This window comes from Emys orbicularis, chromosome 11 (genome assembly GCF_028017835.1).
Source record: "Emys orbicularis isolate rEmyOrb1 chromosome 11, rEmyOrb1.hap1, whole genome shotgun sequence".
In the NCBI taxonomy this organism is placed as follows: domain Eukaryota; kingdom Metazoa; phylum Chordata; order Testudines; family Emydidae; genus Emys; species Emys orbicularis.
In genome coordinates, this window is record NC_088693.1 from 64,435,615 (window position 1) to 64,451,229 (window position 15,615).

Consider the following 15,615-nt stretch of genomic DNA (forward strand, 5'->3'; position numbering starts at 1 on the left):
ATCCTCCATCGACCACTTGTTAAATTCGTGCTTTTTCCCATGCTGCCCATTACATCTGGGAGGAACTCATAAACATCTGCAAAACAAATGCATTATCCTCCTTCACATCCCTCCTCAAAACTCTCTTTTGCTGGGATGCCTACCAAAACTTGATGATGGTTAGACCGTTGGTATGCTAAGACCACTGCCTACCATATGACCAATATTGTTTCATTGTTTCCTTGTGCTCCCCAGCTGTGTGTCAGTATCCACCTCTTGCCTCTTGACTTACATTTAGATTGTAAGCTGTCCATGACTAAGGCTCCTATGCGTCATGGTAATACAAATACGAAATGATGATGATAATACAGAAAACAAGTCTGACCAAAACACGTTGTTGTCCTCTTTCTCTAGGTGGTTCTGAAGGCCGTTTACTTGGTCCTGAACCACGACATCAGCTCCCGGATCTGTGATGTGGCGTTGAACATCGTTGAGTGCCTGCTGCAGCTTGGCGTGGTGCCGTGCGTGGAGAAAGTCAGAAGGAAGAGTGAGAACAAGGAAAATGAGTCAGCGGAAAAGAGACCGAGTGAGGGATCCTTCCAGCTCAAGGGGGCTGCTTCGGGCGGCCCAGCCTGTGGATTCGGGGCCGCCCCAGTCAGTGGAACTGGAGATGGGGGAGGCGAAGAAGGTGGAGGGGGAGGAAGTGGTGGAGGAGGAGGTGGCGGAGCTGATGGAGGTGGCGGAGGAGGAGGTGGAGGACCTTATGAAAAGAATGATAAAAATCAAGAAAAGGTATGTTTGGGTACCATGTAATATAGAGAACACATGCATGTGACATAAGGTATGTCAAGTCTGTGTGTGTGTGTGTGTATTTGTATGTATATGTGGGTGAGTAATTATCATTTCCTTTTCCCTCTCTGTTTTTTGGGAAACTGCAAGGTTTTCTTTCCTTTAGGCACCACTCAGACATCTTCATTTGTGTCAGTGCAGTACCCACATCAAACCCAGAGCATTCATCACCATGGAGAATTCAGCGCCCTTTGCTGTGCCTACCCAAGCAAAGCAACTCTGCTAACCAGCCCTAATTGGCCTAGCATGGCTGCATTTTTGATATAAAACACGTATTCCTGATGCCCTGAATCGGTGCTATTTTACATACTGCACAACTGCTGTTTTAAAAAGGAAAAATTATTGCTGAATTTTTCTACTTTTTATTATTTATCTTACAGTAGCACATAGAGGCTCCCACATTCAAGGCACTGTGTAAACAAGCCTCAAGAGACAGACAGTGCCCTGAGGAGATTACAATCTAATGAGACAAGACAGACAGAGTCACACAGCAGATCCATGGCAGAGCTAGGAATAGAACCCAGATCTCATGACTCCACGTCCTGGGTCTCATCCACTAGATGACAACACAGACTTCATTTTATTACTTGACTCGATGGCAAAGGGTTCTGATCCCTGAGTTCCTTAGGACTTGGTCCTGCCCCACTTACTCGTGTCTGTAGTACTTTATGAGTAGACCCATGGATTTCAATGGGACTACTTTCAGTAAAGTAGTGCTCACTATCAGTCCAGGTAGCACAATCTGACCCTTACTGCCTGGCAGATAGCTGAATTCTAGGAGTACCCCAATTGACATTAGTGCTCATTGTAGTCAGAATTGCACCTGGTAGCAAGTTTTTGAAGGATTAGGCCCTGAGCTTGAATAGATAAGTCAGTAGGATTTTCAAGAGTTACGTAGCTATTCAGACTAATATTGGACTGTTTTCAATCAAGAATGTGCAGCGGTATGTTCTGAGCAAATGTTAAAGGTATGCCAGTTACCTGACCTCAGTGTCACGTGGTGTCATTTCCCCTCTGCGGTTCTTAGGATGAAAGCACTCCCATAAGCACCCACAGGCTGGCATTGACGATGCTGATCAAAATAGTGAAATCCCTGGGCTGTGCTTATGGCTGCGGAGAAGGACACCGAGGGCTCTCTGGAGATCGTCTGAGACACCAGGTATTCCAGGAGAATGTAAGAGAACTAAAGCAGATTCCAGTTCTCCCCAACCCCTTCTTTCTGAAATGAGTCTGCTGATGTTGAGAAGCCCCCACTCTCCCCCTCCACACAGCTTCCTTTATATTCATCATTAAATACTGGCCCCCAATCTCAGCTGCACCTACTGAGCTCTGCAGCTGAGCCAAGGGGAGACAATGGCCGCTTAAGCCATCTTTGTCCCTTTCAAATTCCTGGCCCTGCTAGGGGCATGTCTCGGGCCCAACAGGGCAATTTAGAGCAGCCCCAGGGGCTTCTCTGCCATGCAGATTTGCAAAGCCCTAGCGTGGACATACTGCACTAGCAAGAGTCACTTTTGTACACTGGTGCAACATGGCTACACTGGGGAGGTTTACAGTGGTGACTATATCAGTTTGGTTACATCGGTACAAAAATCCATAAGTGTAGACAAGCCCTGAGTTACCTTCTGGTGGCCTTGAATGTCTGCTTATGGGCTGCTCCAGCAACCCTGACTAGCCAGGCTGCACTGTGCTCCAGGCATGCTCCCATGCTGCAGTCTGTGTAGGAGGACAGCAAAAGACCCCCTCCTCCATCATGAGGCAGCTTTATCTAGTTTTCTGACCCTTTGATACCATGCAAGCAGCATACAGAGCCCAGAATTGCTCAGTTATTGCTGTGATTGCATCCCAGAGAATTAAAACCCAGGTATAGGGGATTTCAATGGGAACACAGTGCCCAGTGTCCTGCCAAACAGGTGCATTTTAAAGGCCCAGTCTCGCAAACACTTTTTACTGGCCATCATGCTTGCTACAGTGAGCATTCCCATTGGCTTCGTTAGCGGGTGTAGACTGTGCCTGCGAAATGGTGGAGGTCGGATTGAGACCTGGCTATAAATAAGGCCTAGAGTGGGGGATTTTATATGACACCCCCCCCCTTAACTGTCTCAGTTTAGTTAAAAAGTTGACAGTAGACGTGCATGCAGCATGTTGTATTTTGATACTGAGCCTTGAATTCAAAGCGTTTAGCTGTAGATCCTGAACCTCAGAGTGATTTGAGCTCAAGGCTAGAGCTGAGCGAATAATTGATTTTTCGGATTGGTGGCCAAACCGAAAAACGTGAAAAAAAAATCTGTTTCTTTTGAACTGAAACTGATGTTTTTTTCTTGCCAAAATGAAAAGCTGAAAATTTTTATTTGGGTTGAATGAAACATTTCAAATGTCAAGTCAAAATGACATTTTCAAAATTGTTTCAACATTTCCAAAATAATTTTTTCAGATGAAACAGTTTGCCAAATTCGCGAATAGTTTCAGTACCCCCCCGCCCAAATACATTGGCCAGTAAATTTTATATTTGCTGCAAAAAAAAAAAAAAATTTGCCCAGCTCTATTCAAGATCAGGAACAGTTAAACTTCTCAAAGTGTTTGATTACATTATAAAATGCAGATGTATTTCTGTTTCCTTCAGTTTCCTTTGCAGTTTGTTTGCATGCTTTTAGTTCTGATGAATGTTTCCTTGCCATTTACTGAGCATTTTTACCTATTCCGAGAGACTGATTCAGGCTGTAAAACCCCAGAATAAGGACTGGAACTTTAAAAGATAGGACTCCTGAAGGTACTGGTTGCTGATTCTTATTCTGGCTTTTGTCAGCATATTGGGTCAGATCTTTCTATCTAAGTACCTATCTGACCTCATCACCATAGAAGCTGAGTGCTTCATAGTTCTCACGACACCCCGTGAGGCAGGGAAGTATTGCCCCTATTTAACAGACACACAAAAACTAAGGTCCGGATTTTTAAAGGTATTTAGGCATTGCTGCGCTTTGTGCTGCAACTCCCAAGTCTCATTTTCAAAAGCGATTTAGGCACTTAAGAACCTAAATCCCTTTTGAAAATAAGCTTTAGGCTCCTAAATAAGTTAAGCATTGCAGCACTGAGCACAGCAATGCCTAAAGACATTTAAAAATTCAGGCCTACCTGACTTGCCCAGTTTTACACGGGAAGTTTGTGGCTGAGCCAGGGATGGAACACAGAGCGCCTAAGTAGCAGGTCCTGTGTTTAAAATTCTCCTTTGCATTCCTCTGATTCCAAAGCTGCTCTGTGCAGGCTGGTCCCGCTGCTCTGGTTTGGGCAGTTAAAAAATTGCTTTAATTTATGCTGGGCTGTAATGGCCACAAGAGGCCGAAGACACAAGTGAGGATGGGTGTGGCATAGGGTCATCTTAGCAGTGCTTCCTTGTCCAAACTATACTAGCAGCGAGAATGAGGAGTAACGTCAGAGTCCCTAAAACAGATCTACACTGCTTTGCAGTAGTGTGATCCTCGGACTGGCTTCTACAGCTTTAAATTCAGATTATGCTGACAGTGCAATGCAAAGCAGCTGCACCACATTAGAGGATCCAGCTAGTTGTTTTCCTGGAGACAAAAATTATAATTAATTTTGTTTTAAACTGAAAACACAAAATAGTCATCAGGCAATTCCAAATATCTGTGTGCTGAGTTTTTTTTTTTTTTTTTCCTTTTTAAATCCTAATTCACCAGTTCTCCTGTTTCACTGTAATTTGCGCCACCGTTTTCCTGTCTATATAAACCTCCAGAGTCAGGGATGTGAAACTAAGGCCAGGTCTACACTACCGCGGTAGTTCGACAGCTGGCAATCGAAGTTCCGGGTTCGATTTATCGCGTCTGGTCTGGACGCGATAAATCGATCCCGGAAGCGCTCGCCGTCGACTGCGGTACTCCAGCTCGGCGAGAGGAGTACCGCGGAGTCGACGGGGAGCCTGCCTGCCGCGTGTGGACCGCGTCTGAACCGCGGTAAGTTCGAACTAAGGTATGTCGACTTCAGCTACGTTATTCACGTAGCTGAAGTTGCGTACCTTAGTTCGAATTTGGGGGTTAGTGTAGACCAGGCCTAAGAAAAAAATAGAAAAGAATTTATTTTCATATAGTGCCTTTCTGCACAAGCTTCCTCAACGTGCTTTCCAAAGCAGCGAGGAAGATACTGGTCATGACTGTGTAGGCAAACATAGCATCCATGATTCAGTCAGCAATACTTCACACTACACTCTTGAGCATTAGAGGCCTGATCCAAAGACTATTAAAGTTAATGGGAGCCTTTCCCTTGAGCTGATCAGTTTGTTTCCGTGGGAATTGGATCAGGCCTTAGGGCTGTCAAACTTACTCTTTGGAGAGGGCCAAATTCTGTTTGCCATTATGGTACCAGAGAGACAGGACTACGATGCTAGTGTCATGTGCAGCCATCACTGGGTGGCAGAGAACCCAATGATGGCAACGGGAGGTTTGCACAAAGAGCAAGGGTCCAGAATGGCTCGGTATGTAGCAACCAAGCTATTACTTAGTAAAATTACCATTAAGTTTTGCATCGTTTAGGCCCTGATCCAGCAAAACACTTGAGTTTAAGCATGTGAAGAGTCCTGTTAGCCTCAGTGGGACATGCTTAATGTTAAGCATGTGCCTAAGTGCCTTGCTGATCTGGGGTCTTTATGGAAAGAGATTTGTAGTGCATTTTTGGGATGACTGCTATTTCTGCTGTTTGTTTATTTGGCCAGGCTGTTTTGAATGCACCACTGTGGTAATTGCATGCACAATTGTGCATCTAAGTTATTAGAAAATCACAGTATTACCACTGGGCTTCAGAACCAACACCACACTGGGAGGAAACAGACAATTCACCCATCTCTTGGAGCAGATATTTCGGGCTTTCTAATACCTCACTGCATTGGGTCACACCTCAATAGTTAACTTTGCAATCAAGAGTCAACACTGAATTATTTTTGTAAATAAAAGTTTGCATTCTGCAGCATCTGAATTGGTCACTGGAGTCAGATAAACACATGAACAGGGTTGGCTCTGGGCCATAGGCTCAGAATCTGACATCCCTACACCACAGTCTGTTTTATCAACGTTTATACTGTAAGTGTTGGCCAGGGTAACTGGGTTCCTACTCATTTCACCAGCAGTGAAATTTTAACTTCCATTTGGAGGACTGCAAGAGGAGGGCAGAAGTGACCTTGATTTAACATCTTCTCCAAAAGATAATGTGGTGTAATGGTTCCTATTACTGAATTGCATGGTGGGCATTAGCTGAGAGCCCATATCTTGATGTGGTATTTGAACTTTTTGACTAGTAGGTGAGATTACTTATAATAACACAGCACTGGCAAAACAAGGGCAGAAATGCACCTGACGGACCCTGCAACTGTCACCAAAATTCAAGCAGATACTTCTCATTTTTGTAATATCTTCACAGGCTCAGAATTGCCTTACAAAGCTGTACAAGCTGGATAAAATGCAGTTCCGGCAGACCATGAGGGACTATGTGAACAGAGATTCCCTCAATAATGTAGTGGATTTCCTTCACGCTTTGCTAGGATTCTGCATGGAGCCAGTCACTGACAGTAAGTACGGCTGGCATCACAAGCCCCAGTCACATTTTCCTCGATGACACACCATAGGGGATGCTGGCTGCCATTTTCAAAAAGGCGCAGTGAATTTCTAAAGGCAAAATGTAATTGTAATGACTAGGTTAAATCCTCAGCGGGTGTAAATCAGTGTAACTCCATTAAAGTCACTGGAACTACTTCGAATTACATCAGCTGAGGGTCTGGCCCTATAAATTCTTTTATTTCCAGTACAATTGGAATTAGAGAAGCATACGTGCTCTCTCTTTTAATGCATCCTACCTGTTTGTTTACGGCTTTGTGAAAGAAAATTTTCTCTCAACTATGCCTCAGGCACGAGGTTTTCTGCTTAATAACATGACCAAATGCCAGCTGGAGTGGACTGTGCATTCTATGTTTAGTCTGAATGGAGATATAATTGAGCATTAAATCTCTCTGCAGAGCCTAAGGTGAGGCCGCAAATAGCTAAACAAATCATGTAAACAAGAATAGGAGCATTCAGATTTATGTGCATACAGTGTAAGTCCATTTCTTTTAAGTTAGGCAAACAGTTCTATGCAGGGCCGCCAAGAGCGGGTTCGAGCCCCGGTGAAAAATTTTTTTCGGGCCCCCGAGCAAGGGCGGACCGGCTAAACAGGGCCGACGAGAGGGGGGGGGAAGCCGGGCTCCAGGCCCCCTTCTGGACCGCCGGGCGCCAGTAATTTGTACTGGCTCACTCCCCCCCCCCCCCTCGTCGGCCCTGGTTCTATGTATATATGGTACATGTACATTGGTCATTGCGTGCATAAGTAGCTAATTGTGGGCATTTGGAATATAGGAATTGCCATATCAAAACACACAAGTAGTTTATCTCCTTGTCTATGATCCCAGTCACTTCAGAGAAAGGTGCAAGAAACACCATAGTGGGCAACTGTGAAATAACCAGCCCACAGGGCAAGTTTCTTCTTAACACCCATCAGCTACACATTGGCTTATCTCTTCAAGGGATAAGCCCTCTCTTGTGAATGTTTTTGCCCTGTCTAAGGAACTGTGGATGTTTTTGTTATCTATATAAATGTTTAATCTGTTGTTTGAATTATTCTGAGATCTTGGCCTCCATAGTACCTTGTGAGAGCAGTTTATTGGTTAAAAAGAATTTCCTTTCATCAGTTTTAAATTGCTTTTCAATTTAGTTGAGTGCCCCCTTGTTCTGTGTTATCTGAGTGGGGAAACAGGGATGCCTGAATTGCCTTTCCTATTCCATTTGTTATTTTGTATCCCTCTGTTTTAGAGAGGCGATAAAGGGAGAGGATAAACAGTTTTGATCATTTCAATCTCTCTTCAAATGGCAGATTTTTCTATCCCTCTTCTTATTTGTGCAACTTATATATCTGCTGTATTGTTTATGAGGTAGGGTCACAAAAATTGAACATATGATTCTGGGTGATTTACGTCTTTTAATATATTTTAAAAGTAATTATGTATTTAATCTGTAATTTGTTAACACATCTCAGCCGAGCTGTGTGGTTTATTGTGCTTGCATTTTGCAGACAAGGCTGGATTTGGAAATAACTTCACCACAGTGGACAACAAGTCTACGGCCCAAAGTGTGGAAGGTATTATTGTCAGCGCCATGTTCAAGTCACTGATCACTCGCTGTGCTTCCACTACGCATGAACTGCATAGCCCTGAAAACCTGGTGAGGCTTTAGGTGCAGGTTTTACAAGTTGAATTTCCTCTCTCCCTCATAAAGCAGCTGGGCTTGAAAATCAGGGCTCGATTCAATGAGACTTTATTTGCATGGTTAGCCAGACAAGTTTAAGAAAAAGTCATATCCTTCAGATGTTTGTCAGGGGCAAATCTGACCCAGCCAGCATAGGGTCATACACTGTGTTTGGTCTTTGATCCCCTGTGTCTTCAAATGGGGACTCCATTTGTTTAATTGTGAATTTGACATTAATGAAAAGGAAAGACTAGTAGCACTAAACTGGAGCTAGGAATAATGGGCTAGATCCCCAGCTGGGGTAAATCAGAGTACACCTCTACCTCGATATAACGCTACCCGATATAACACGAATTCGGATATAATGCAGTAAAGCAGTGCACCGGGGGGGCGGGGCTGCGCACTCCTGTGGATCAAAGCAAGTTCAATATAACACGGTTTCACCTATAACATGGTAAGATATTTTGGCTCCCGAGGACAGCGTTATATCGAGGTAGAGGTGTAGTTCCATTGCCTTCAATGGAGATATGCCAGTTTACATGAGCTGGATGTGACCCAGTTCTGGTAGGTGCTGTGCAAGCTTCCTGAGTACAGTCCTACTAAGGTAACTCAGTCCTGACCTGCAGTACCTCTGTATTTCTCTAGTGCATCACCCTGGCTGCATACAAAAGGAATATTTGTTTCCCTCCCTGCTTGTATGCAAACTGAGTAATACAGCTCTCTCGCTCTCTCCTTTGTTATTCAGGGATTGTACTGTGATATCCGGCAATTGGTCCAATTTATCAAGGAGGCTCATGGGAATGTTTTTAGAAGGGTGGCACTGAGCGCCCTTTTGGACAGTGCTGAAAAGTTAATTCCAGGGAAGAAAACAGACGAAACAACTGAGCAGGATCTGAAACCTCCGGGGAGCAAAAAGTTTGTGTCTGGGAGAGATTTGTGTCTGAATGATTTATATACTGTTGTATAACTTATTATGCTGAACACTGTAGTAAGAGGGCCTGAAACATAAGGCCTTGTATCAGAGGCCTGATCTGAGGCCTGAGACCTGGTCTAAAGTAATGGTCAAAACTTTGCTTTATATTAGCAAGTGAAGTTGTGAGCAAGAGGCAGGCCCTGCTCACAGAATTTGGCAAGCATAAGGTTGATATTGTAAAAACACATATTCCTAAGAGGTGCTGGGCACAAAACACTCACTCAAGCACATTCCAGAAGGGAGGTACCAGAACACCCCGATAAACAAATTCCCCAAAGATAACAGGAACATGCTGACCCATCTTAAGGATAAGGTCAGGATGAAAACATAATGAATACAGATGTTTTGATCGAACCTACAAGGCAATGATACAAGGCAATGGGTGACACCCAGTATGTCAGAGGGTGGCACCCTGATAAGTCAGGAGTGATACATAACTTGTTTGTTTTGGTGTATAAAGATGTATCTCAGAAGCAATATCTTTGTCTGGCCTAGGGGATAGTGGAAAGTCCCACCACTAACTGAGATGGTCCATTGTCACGAGCATACACATGTTAGTGTACCTGTAACCATTGAGCCGGGGCATTAGCACCGTACTTCGTCGGCAATAAACTTGACCAAGCGCCTTCGCACCTTAATGAATTTTGTGGTCAGTGGGTGGTTTGCTCGAGATCTACTGTGCCAGCTGTCTGTGCAGAGCTGGGACAGCACACATGGAGAACACACGCACGCAGCCAAACATCTGACGACAAACACAAATGTAGGAAAGTACAAGGGGTTGTTTGTTTTCATCTTGTTAGCACATGTCTGCTCCTGATGTACAGGACTTGAGTGTGGCAGTGACAGAAGCCACACTTAAAATTTAATAAAGTGTGGCAGCTGTGGAAATAGCCATGAAAAATGTGGAGCCTAACAGAAATAACTGGTACAAAGGAAATACGATAGCAAAGCAGCGGAAATTCTGGGGGATGGAAGAGTAGAGAAACAGGAGAAAGAAAGAGGAGGGATGGAGGTTGAGTGTGAAGGGATGATTGCAACCCCACCCCCAACATCATGTGGACATGGCTTAGTATTAGCATCAGTACCTTGAGGTGCTGAGAGCTGTTGGTCTGAATGCCTATACTCAGGTGTGGGGAGCATGATACAAAAGAAACCTAGGTTGTTTTATTCCTTTGAAATGCTGTCTTGGGATGTGTTGTATTAAAGTGTGAGACAAAAGAATAAGTATGGATCAAAAAGGGAGCTTCAAACAGAACTAAATGAATTAGTCTCATGTAAACTGGCAGCATCAGATTTGTCGCATGATTTTCTTGGCCTCGGAGACATGCAGACCACACTGGCCAAGATTGCCAAAAGTATGTGGTCAATACTTTCTGATAATCTGCCTTGGCACCTCAGATTGAGCACCCACAAAATGAGGCTCCCAACATTGCTAGTAGCTTTTGAAAATCCTGGCTAGAGCCCTGTGCGTGACTAGCGTAGAGCCCTGCAGCGGAACTGGAATCCCACAGGTTCCGCAGAACCCACTGCCATAACAGCGGGAGTGGGGTTTTAAAAAAGTCCTGTGCAAGTCTCTAATCTTGGCCTTGGTTCCCTGTCCCAATACATTTTTGATGACGATATGTGCATAGGCAGGCCAGTTGCTGTAATGGGGGCACACATTTAAATTTGTTTTTCAGAAGTGCTGGATTCAGTGATCAGGGAACAATGTTGATTATATGAGAAGCAAGATATGCCATCTGTTAACTTTATTTGACTGTCTGTATTGTCTGCATAGATCCGAGGTGGGAAGTGTTGTTATTGATAAAGGCCAGGCATCATCTGCCCCTGATGAATGTCGTAGTTACATCTCCAGCCGTCCTCAGCAGACCCCAGAGCAGTAAGTAAATATTAGTCTTGTATTACAGGTTTCTAAGAGTAAAGAACAAAACAAGAACTGAAGAAAGATTTGATCAGTTGGGACACTGGTCTATCAATGTGAGATTTTCAAGAGCCCTGATTTTGCTCACCATATACGGATCTTCGGACTGGGAGGGAGGGAGAGGAGTTGATCAGCGGGGCCAGTGGCCCTGGGCATGACTCGCAGACTCCCTGGAGTACCAGATCCACAGACCCTAGTGTGAGAAACACTGCTTTAGCATAATGACAGAAAAACAGAATGACTTTTTAGACTGTAAACTCTCTAGGGTAAAATTTGTCTTCATTGTGCAATATTGAGAATACTGTCTAGCTTAACAAATTACATCAAGAAGAATAAGTTTAAATTCTTTGAGTAACATATGCCAAGGAACAAAGAGAGGTTAGAAGAGGGGAAACTTGTTCAAATGTACTTAGCATACAAACCACAGTGAGGTATTATTAACCCTGTGTTGTGTTCTCTTGCAGCGATGAGCAAATGCAAGGGGCGGTTCTGGGACGCAAAGACTTCTGGCGAAAGATGTTCAAGTCACAGAGTGCAGCAAGTGATACCAGCAGCCAGTCAGAGCAGGACACATCGGAGTGCACCACTGCTCACTCTGGAACGACCACCGACAGGCGCTCCCGCTCCCGCTCCCGACGGATCTCGCTCCGAAAGAAACTCAAACTCCCCATAGGTAAATGTATGTCCCTTTATATTATATATACATACTGCATGTGCAGATAGAATAGATCTGTTCTGTGTGTGTGTTGGATACTGCATAGCAAAGACACGTAGTGTCTGAGTGCCTTACAATCTTTAATATGTTTATTCTCACAACACCCCTTGTGAGGTAGGGAAGTGCTATTTTCTCCATTTTACAGATGGGGAAGTGAGACAGAGAGAGAGACTAAGTGATTTGCCCAAGGTCACACAGAAAGTCTATGGCAGAGCAGGGACTTTAACCTGGGGCCCTCATCACTGGACCATCCTTCCTTTCTCTCTAAGAGAAGCTTTCCAAGCAGACTTCAATAAGAAAGGAAGAATAAATATTATTTGTCCTTTCTCACTGACCCGTGTTGATTTTAACTTTTACAATCCTAAAACTCAGCCTCGCATGTTATGAATTCAACTATGGTCTTTGATGCATGTAGCATGAACACGCCTCGTCCTTCACCCTTTTCTCATGTCACAGTACGACTGTTTCAGCACTATAGAGAAATATGCCTGTATTGCTGATGTATTCAGCTTGGAGCAATTGCAGAATTGTCCTGACTGGCTTTATCTGCATCAGGGAACTGGCTGAAACGCTCTTCCCTCTCTGGGCTGGCCGACGGGGTAGAAGACCTCCTGGATATCAGCTCTGTAGACCGTCTGTCTTTCATCAGGCAAAGTTCCAAGGTAAATGTGTCATTTCAGATTAGTAGGGAGGATAAAGGGATAGGGTCTGGCTACTTCACAGATCACTTCTAACTCCCAGAGAAAATACTATGATCAGCATGGATATTGCAGCTGATGGGACCCAGGGACAAAACCCTCAGGAGCTGGGGCTTTCGGTAGAGTGCCAACAGTGGTGCAACTCCTCACCTGCAAAGGCTAGGAGGAGTCTGTCTTTCCATATTTGGGAGCATATCTACTCCCCAGCATCCAGCATAACACCTTGGCTGGAGGAGGTCTGCAGGAAGGTGCGGATGGGGGGTGGGAGAAAGAGAAATCCTTCCCCCCAGGCCATGGAATTGTAGCACAGCTGCTCCTTGGAAGCTGTTCCAGACAAAAGGCAGGAGTAGTCTCTTTGGTCCTAGCATTCCCCCACTCCAGCCCTCACAGAAGTGAAAGGCCAGAGAGTCCGTTCAGTGGTGGGTCTGTTACCCACGCTCCTCCCTGCCCTCCGTGCTTTCATGCACAGAGATCCAGTGGAGCTGCACTTGCACAGCCCTGTGCAGACCTCCCAAATCCTGCTTCTCCCCAAAGTCCAGCATAACCACACCATGGGGGAGGCAGCAGGATTTGTCCCTTGAGCATAGTGTAAGACAGGTCCTCCCTCAAGGAAAGAGGTTGAAAATGGCAGGTGACTTTTTCTCTTCCCTTGAGAGGAGGGAGGAGCAGAGTGGAGATGGTCCATAAGGGGACAGAAATTATTCTCCTTCTGTATTTTTCTAAGCAGCACCCAGTGCTGTAATATGGGACACACTAGAAATACACTGAAGAGGAGCTTTGGAAGCAGTCGGTCTTTGGAAAGATTAGGGAACAGCTGAAAGACACAGTTTTGTGAGGATGCATGTGATTTGAAAGGCTGAGAGGTAAACAATGAGTGATGAGGTAACAATAAGGATGGCAGTAAAATGATGTTATCATCGCAGTGAGGAGGGGGGATATGCATCTAAGCAACAGAACAGAAAAGGAAGAGTGTAATGACTAGTATCTAGCAGCATCTCAAGACTTCCTTCTGGGGAAGTGAAGAAAACTGGGTTAAATATGCTCCATGTTTCATTCTTGTTATACGCTGTCTAGAGATTTGTCATTGTGCCTTCTTTGGTCTTCCATATGAACAGTGTCACAGGAATGAAGTGTCAGTGTAATTAACATTTCGTTTCTCCTGCTCGTTCTTTTCACTCAGGGTTATCTGGGTCCTCTGAGTATACCTAATGTACTTGACTAGTTGGTCATGCTGCTTTTTCCTTACTTGTATCTGTATGAACCCCTGTGAAAGAAGGGGAATGGCTACCTAGTCAAATTACAGAATACTTAATATCCTCACCTGGTGCATATGGGCACAGTTCCTGTTCTGTTGCTATAGTAATGTACCACAATACTGCCTGTCCTTAAGTGATGCATTGCTATGGCAAAGTTGGTAGAGAATTCATAACACATCAGAACATGAGTCTTGTCTCCTCATTTGTTCAGGTGAAATTCACTAGTGCAGTGAAGCTGTCCGAAGGTGGACCAGGAGGTGGCCTGGAGAATGGGCGAGATGAAGAGGAGAATTTCTTCAAGCGTCTTGGTAAATGGCGCATCTGCCGAAGATACCCATCCAAGCTTCATCACACAGAAGAAAAAGATGGTTAGAAATCAGGGTTTTCTTTTTCTTTCTTTCTTTCTTTCTTTCTTTCTTTCTTTCTTTCTTTCTTTCTTTCTTTCTTTCTTTCTTTTACCCCTTCCCCACTCCTTACTTTCTCCATGGTTTTTGTATCCATTCTGTTCTTCTCCAACTTTTCATTCTTTGTAACCATTTTCTTTCTCTTCCTTCTTTCTTTCATTTTGATTAAAAAAAAAAACTCTAGCAAATGTGGAGAATGTGGAAATAAAAAAAAAAACCTAATTTGTCCAAATAAATTAAGCTAATGTAACATTTGGACTTTCAAAAACAAAGTCAAATTAAATCAAATCAGCACACTTGAAAAATTTATATTTACTTCAAAACAATGATTCAGTCTAAAAGAGGGTGTGTGAATCTTTCAATCCATAATATAATGATGGATGCTCCATCAGTTCTTTTTCCAATTAGTGACCATATGACAGTTTTTTAGAAAAATTCAGCACCGATGAAATGGAAAACCCTGTACAAACCTTGTTTTAATTATCTCTTTTCTTCTGTGTTTGCATGTCTAATGTCTGCATACCATTCGTTAAAGAGAAGCTGTCCCTTTTTCTCAACAAAAGAAATAATTATAATATTTGATCGTAATGCCATTTTTTTTAAAAGCAGTGATGTTTGTTTGAAAAGTGCCTTTATTAAGAGGATATTATATTTTCAAGTATCATACAGCAATCCAAACTCAGCTCAGAAACCTGATACTTGTTACCAAGGAGACATTTTTGCATCTTGACATTCTATTATTTTTGTTTTAAAAAAACACATAGTTTGATCCTCCCCCCCATTGCTTCTGCTGTTTTTATAGTATATTACATTCCCTGACATTACATTTTACATGATCTGACATTACACCATGGCTCCACATGCTCATTTTGCTATCATATGACACAGGCTTGCACAGGAATCACATGGTCGGGGATAGCAATAGCAGCCAAGTACGAGTGTGCTTTCCAATGTTAGCTTCATACAGAAAGTGATACGGCCTGATTTTTGATCTCACTAACACCACTGAAACATCCCTGATTTACAGGGGGCTACCACGCTCCTAATTTACACCAGTGTAAATAAGATCAGAATTAGGCCCATAGTCTTGTCATCAAAGATGTCACACTTGATATGAATAATATCTATGCATCTCCACTGAAAAGATAAGTTGTTAAGAAAGTATCGATGTTCAAACAGGCCACATTCTAAGGATGATACACAGCTTCAGTCCATGGGCAAGAACTTCAGCTGATGTAAACTGATGTAGCTCCTTTGAGCTGGCTGATTCAGATCATGCGAGGGCACAATTCCCAGTTACACCAATGGGTGTCACACACCCAGAAGAAGAGGTGTAAATAGCCTGTTTTTACATACATTTCAAAATGTGGGCTGTCAGTGGTAGAGTGGAGTCCCTTTTGATCAACTGTTTCTAGTACATGTTGATTGATTTCTCGTACAGCATGACTTTTTATTGTCGTGGCTTTTCTTTTCAGAACTGATAGATGCACCCTCATATGAGTTATCAGATCATAATATGCATGACATGTTCCCATGTATTATGAGG

The 15,615-nt window shown here is 43.6% G+C and overlaps 1 protein-coding gene across 3 annotated transcripts in view; it reads left to right on the top strand.

Moving 5' to 3' along the window:
• Positions 1 to 15,615, top strand: part of UNC80 (unc-80 homolog, NALCN channel complex subunit) — a 171,611-nt gene that overhangs the window by 43,799 nt on the left and 112,197 nt on the right. The window contains exons 13-21 of one of the 3 annotated variants that reach the window (XM_065413385.1): positions 394 to 771; positions 1,856 to 2,002; positions 6,250 to 6,397; positions 7,930 to 8,078; positions 8,848 to 9,017; positions 10,853 to 10,954; positions 11,461 to 11,675; positions 12,267 to 12,373; positions 13,877 to 13,973. In XM_065413385.1, the coding sequence (XP_065269457.1) occupies positions 394 to 771; positions 1,856 to 2,002; positions 6,250 to 6,397; positions 7,930 to 8,078; positions 8,848 to 9,017; positions 10,853 to 10,954; positions 11,461 to 11,675; positions 12,267 to 12,373; positions 13,877 to 13,973 (1,513 nt within the window). The remainder of the gene's footprint in view (positions 1 to 393; positions 772 to 1,855; positions 2,003 to 6,249; positions 6,398 to 7,929; positions 8,079 to 8,847; positions 9,018 to 10,852; positions 10,955 to 11,460; positions 11,676 to 12,266; positions 12,374 to 13,876; positions 13,974 to 15,615) is intronic. The other 2 variants (XM_065413384.1, XM_065413386.1) reach the window with 2 other exon arrangements.